Source organism: Hypanus sabinus, chromosome 8, assembly GCF_030144855.1.
Source record: "Hypanus sabinus isolate sHypSab1 chromosome 8, sHypSab1.hap1, whole genome shotgun sequence".
NCBI classification, from domain to species: Eukaryota; Metazoa; Chordata; class Chondrichthyes; order Myliobatiformes; family Dasyatidae; genus Hypanus; species Hypanus sabinus.
The window spans coordinates 34,768,658-34,774,657 of record NC_082713.1 but is presented as its reverse complement, the minus strand read 5'-3'; the positions used below and the strand labels follow the sequence as shown (position 1 = coordinate 34,774,657).

The window sequence follows — 6,000 nt, the reverse complement described above, 5'->3', positions numbered from 1 at the left end:
TCTCCCAAGTAAATATAAATTTGTGGAGAAAGAAAGAGTTAATGTTTTGGAAAAATAGTCTTTCATATGATGAAACATCTGAAGCATTAACTCTGTTTTTCTCTTTCTCCATACAAGCTGCTTGACCTGCTGAGCATCTCCAGTATTTTCAGCTTTTATTTCAGATTCCCAGCAAGTGGAGTTTTCACCTTTTGCTTATTGGAAAAATGTGTGTCATGATACATAAAAAAAACAGCAGTCTGGATTGATAATATTTTTATTTGTTTATGTAGAGAGCTATTCAAAAAATACTTATCATCCATTACTTAATGAAAGCTATGATATAAAAACGAATATACTGCATGTAACTAGTCCAATGGAATGTATTTCCTTACTAATTTTAACAACGATAATCACATAACTATACAACAAGCTACTGTTTAAGTCCCAAAGTCCAAGATAGCCAATGAATAAAGGCAACTCCAGGTTATGTGAGACTGAAAGCTTCAGCGCATTTTTTTTCTCATTAATCTCAATCAGGACAGAGATTAGCCTGTTAAAAGTGCTCTGAACATTCCACATTGGAGAATGAGGCCAATTAAACAAGCCAGGGTTCAAAGTCAGAATTATTATCCAATAACTGCTAGACATGAGAATGATTAATCTCATTTATATCATCTAAATAGTTAAAGACCTGGCGAAATGAGTGAAATTTTTTATTAGAGTTGCTGCTGCCATCCATAGAACTGGATGCCAAGTGTGACTTTAGGAGGTAACAGAGGAAAACTGAAAGTACAAATCCAAAATAATGTCAATTTCACTTTTAATGTTACAGTTATTTTTCAAACAGATTTCAGAAAACTTTGGAACCATAACTATCCTGCTACAGATGACATGAAGAGCAAAATGTGTCCAGCTAAGTAATCTGATGCATTAATCAAAATAAAAATATATGTTTCATCAAACTTGACATTTTGGTCTAAAAGCTGTCACTAATAATAAAGAAAGTTTGAAGGGAACTTGATTATTGCTAGATCACTCAAGTTTTATGCAAGTAAAGATTTAGAATCAGTTACAACAATATTATGAAATGGAGGTGAGCAGATATCCCAAATGTCTCATAGCTTTCTAATTATGTATTGTATTGTCATTTCTCAGAATGCCTTACATGTAAATTTACAAGATACTTAGTCATAAGTACCTAAAGCAACTCCTCGACTAATGACATTTTTTGTTAGTTATTAAATATATTAAATATTTTTCTCTCTAATTAGTGATGTTTCTCAATGAAATCCAAGGCAATGTCATTGTGGCAGGTTGTTTTATCTCATGATGCAGTCCTAATTTGTCTTCCATGTATTCACCTCAATTCCTGTGTGACCATACAAGACTCTCCTAAAGGCCACAGAAAACTAACTCATGTCCTGTCCCTGTTTGTGACATTTGATGAGATGCACCCACATAAAGTAATTGAGAGATATTGATTCCTCACTAAGTCTAGGAGGTGTCATAACATTAGATGAATGTCAGTAGAACCCTGGACACAGAAATCAAGACAACCTTTAATTTCTTAAACTCAAGGTTTCAAAGATTTCAAAGGTACCTTTAATGTCAGAGAAACATATACAACATACATCCTGAAATGCTTTTTCTTCGCCATGTAGTTAGTGAAAGTTTATCTTTGCACTGAGTGCTACTTCTCACAGTAATACTATAATCACCCTGCAAAAAAATGTGTTCTCATATAAAATAGGAAATGCTACCAATATTCAGCAAATTAGCAGCACATGTGGAACAGGACTAGCATTTCACATAAATGATAATTCATCGAAACTGGGATACCTTTTTAAGAAGCAAGATAGAAATGTAATCTCAACTTCTGCAATAATGTTCCTCAGCATCCACAGCTATTTTGAACATATTTGTATAATTAACTATAAGTTTTAAGAGAAAGGGAAGTGGGACAGAGAGGCAAGAACAGTCCTTTGCTCAGCAGCAATTTTCATCAGTTAAACTCCCCTACCTTCTGCCCCACAGCTGACTTTCTGCTTTGTTCTTTCATCTACAGCATTTTCCTATAATTTAACTAATTTACCACAAAAGCAGTTTCATAATTTCAATACCTTTGGGATTACATTGCTGAAATTAATGTGCTTCCATTTTATAGAACAATGTACTGACATACATTTATGGTGAGAGTCATCTGTGATTTTGGATGGTCAAGCCAGTAGCATGTATCAAGCCTGCATATACATTAATCAGTGGACAATGCTGACTGGCCACCATTTGTTGCAAAATGGGATCCCAGTTATGCAGATGATCATGTGCATTTAACCCACATGGAGAACCCTAAGTTCAGTTAACGCTCATTCACGTGCATGCATGTCAGATATGTACTAGAAACAACTCTCCCGCATCACACTACCAATCACTGCATGCTCACTCCAGCAGACCTAGACACACTTAGAAACTTCGATTCAAAAATTCAGATATATGTATATATATATATATATATATATATATATATGATCTGGCAGAACTGGGTTGAATGAGTTACAAGTTAGTCTATGCTGACTGAGTCAGCAAAAAGTGCTGATTTAATCTTCAAAAGAATGCACTCTGATCTATTGGCAAATCCACAGATATGGCTATTCCATTTGTTCTTCCAGCTGTCTGCTCTCTAGAAAAGGACAAGTGACAAAGTTCACTCTTCCCAAGTAGGTGCACTGATGACCTCCTAAATACAGCAGTATGTTGCAAACTGAGCATTTTGTTGATGCTCTCAGTGAATAAACAGGACAATCAGTTTCTATTAATACTGAGTGCAGCTCGCACCAGAATGTAGGTCGTTTGTCAATAATCCCAATGCATTTTCTTGTATACATTCTGCCCTTACATATGTAGCTATTGCCAATTCAATGAAAGTTAATTAACATGAAATGATAAACCTGTTTCTTTTTCCACATATGCCAACTGACCTGCTGAATACTTGATAAGATTTTAAGATTCCCAAATTGCACAGCATAATTTTTCCCAAAAAAACACGTCAATCATTTTTTAAAATATGGATTTTTGGGTTTACTACCAAACTACAGTAGCTGTCTTGGAACAACATTGAATACGGTATATAGAAAACACTTCTCTAACAAGTTTGAAGGCAAAATAAATAAATAATGAAATACCAGGAGCCATCCATTGTATAAACTACTGACGAAAGAAAAATATATGCCTCAAACTTATTTTGGAAAAGTTTGAATTACAAATTAGCTTGGCTACAAATTTAACTGAAACAAAAATTAGAATGTTCAATGGTGGAAGATGTCAAAGATCAATTAATGTGTATCTAAGCTACAATGTATTTTGATTGAAAACACTTCTGGCAAATTCAGTCAAAATTCGGTTTGATAATGTAAAAAATTGGGCATCATTCAGTTGGGTGCATCATCAGATAATCTTCATCCTTTACATTATCTGCAGAAACAAATGAAACTTCCTGTTAAAAGAACAATTTCATCAAACTAAGCTGCATGTTACTCTTAAATTATTATAAAGTTTAGCTATAATTTTCATTAGTTTGTTAGTTAAACATAGAAGCTAAGAATATTTCAAAGTTTTGTTCTCTTGGGAGGTTTTGCAATATCTTGTCAATGGTATATTAATTATTCTTTTGCAAAGAGTACCTATGCTGGATCATGGAAGAAATTAAACTCAGCTCAAGTTTCCATTCTTGATCTCTATGCTGTAACATCAGCTTTAGAAGCTGCAAAGAATGGCCTTCACACAAATTATAATAATAGTCACTCACATTATCTACTACAATTACAATTACAATTTGCATTTATAGATCAAATGCAATACAAAAAGACACCAAAGATATTTAACAAAACAAAATCTGAACCCTAAATAAAAATATTAGTGATAATAAATACTTGGTGAAATAAATAAGTTTAAAGGAGGACACTAAACAGCAAAAGATGGTTCAGGGTGGAAATTCTACAGATTAGTAAGATATTGATAAGAAAAGCCTAGGACTCATGGGGTGCATTAAGCTTTCTGGAAACAGTAGTGAGCAGGGTTTGGCAGCAGAATTTTCTGTTTCCCTGAAGGCGCTAGACTTCCTGCCCAAAAGTGAAAAACAAGGTGTGACCATTCAAGAGGGCTCCCTCTGCTGCAAGTTCCAGGTTTTACAGCTCACTAAAGAATCATCACAATGGGATTAAATCTCTTAGCAGCTAAGTGATTTGCTTGAGGGAGGGTGAACTTTCTTGTTCTTGATAGTGACCACTGTCCCATTTCCCTTTGATGTCCATTGAAGGTCAGTTTTCAAAGTGTGGTGAACTACGTGTGCCTGTCTGGACACGCCCCCTGCTGACTGCTCCTGTGGCTCCTCCCACAGGCCCCTGTATAAAGGCGATCGAGGCCTGATGCTCGGCCTCAGTCTCCAGGATGTAGTATGATGGTCACTCACTGCTGGTTCCTTCTTCCAGTTAATAAAAGCCGATATCTCGCCTTTACGTCTCAGAGTGAGTTATTGATGGTGCATCAACATTGGTGATTGCACAGGAGACGGAGGTTGTGCTTGTTCCAGCCCACTAGGCGCCAGTGATCCCTCACGCATGTGCGAGGTGCCTGGTATATATGCGTATGAAACGCCCGGTATATAAGTGTCGTGAGGAGTCTGTGTAGGGCCTGGTGAGCACGGTGTCACCTCAGGTGCAGGGTTCGTAGTTACCAGGGTAGTGGTCTGCTGCACCTGCGGGCGCCAGGTCGCGGATGGAGACCGTGTCCTCCCGCCCATCAGGTAAGACCACGTAGGCATACTGGGGGTTCGCATGTAGAAGGTGAACCCTCTCGACCAGCGGGGAGTATTTATTACTCCTCACATGTTTCCGGAGCAGTACTGGTCCCGGGGACGTCAGCCAAGCTGGTATGGTGGTCCCAGTGGCAGACTTCCTGGGAAGAGAGAATAGGCGCTCGTGAGGGGTGGCATTGGTGGACATACATAACAGGGAGCGGATAGAGTGGAGTGCCTCAGGGAGGACCTCCTGCCATCGAGAGACCGGCAACCCTTTTGACTTAAGGGCTAAAAGTGTGGCCTTCCACACCGTGGCATTCTCCCGCTCCACCTGTCCATTTCCCCGGGGATTATAACTCGTGGTCCTACTAGTAGCAATGCCCCTAGCTAGCAGGTACTGGCGCAGCTCGTCACTCATAAAGGAGGACCCTCTATCACTGTGGATATAGCAGGGATACCCGAACAGAGTGAAGAGCTGGCGCAGGGCTTTTATGACGGACGTGGCAGTGGTGTCGGGGCAGGGGATGGCAAAGGGGAACCGCGAGTACTTGTCGATAACATTGAGAAAATAGACATTGCGGTCAGTGGAGGGAAGGGGGCCCTTAAAGTCAACACTCAGTCGTTCAAAAGGGCAGGTGGCCTTGACAAGTTGCGCCGTGTCAGGATGGTAGAAGTGCAGTTTGCACTCAGTGCAAATTTGGCAGTCCCTGGTCATCGTCCTGATGTCCTCCAGGGAGTAAGGCAGGTTCCGAGCTTTCATGAAATGGTAAAATCGGGTGACCCCCGGATGGCAAAGATGTGCATGAAGGGCGTATAGCTGGTCGAGCTGTGTGCTAGCACACGCTCCCCGGGATAGGGCATCAGGGGGCTCATTGACTCTGCCAGGCCGGTACAGGATATCATAGTTGTAGGTGGAGAGTTCTATTCTCCACCGCAAAATCTTATCATCTTTGATTTTGCCCCACTATTGGTTGCTGAACATGAACGCAACCGAGCACTGGTCGGTCAGCAAGGTGAACCTTTTGCCAGCGAGATAGTGACTCCAGTGCCTAACAGCCTCCACTATGGCCTGGGCTTCTTTCTCCACCGCAGAGTGCCAAATTTCAGAGCCTTGGAGGGTACTAGAAAAGAATGCTACTGGCCTGCCTTCCTGATTGAGGGTAGCAGCCAGAGCGAAATCGGAGGCGTCACACTCCACTTGGAAGGGAACGGTCTCGTCCACCGCA

At 40.1% G+C, this 6,000-nt stretch overlaps 1 protein-coding gene across 1 annotated transcript in view; it reads right to left on the bottom strand.

Moving 5' to 3' along the window:
* Window positions 1-251: 251 nt before the first annotated feature.
* sh2d1ab (SH2 domain containing 1A duplicate b) overlaps window positions 252-6,000 on the bottom strand; it is a 47,002-nt gene continuing 41,253 nt past the window's right edge. Inside the window, exon 4 of the mRNA XM_059976959.1 lies at window positions 252-3,450. Within this exon, the coding sequence (XP_059832942.1) occupies window positions 3,404-3,450 (47 nt within the window). The 3' untranslated portion in view covers window positions 252-3,403. The remainder of the gene's footprint in view (window positions 3,451-6,000) is intronic.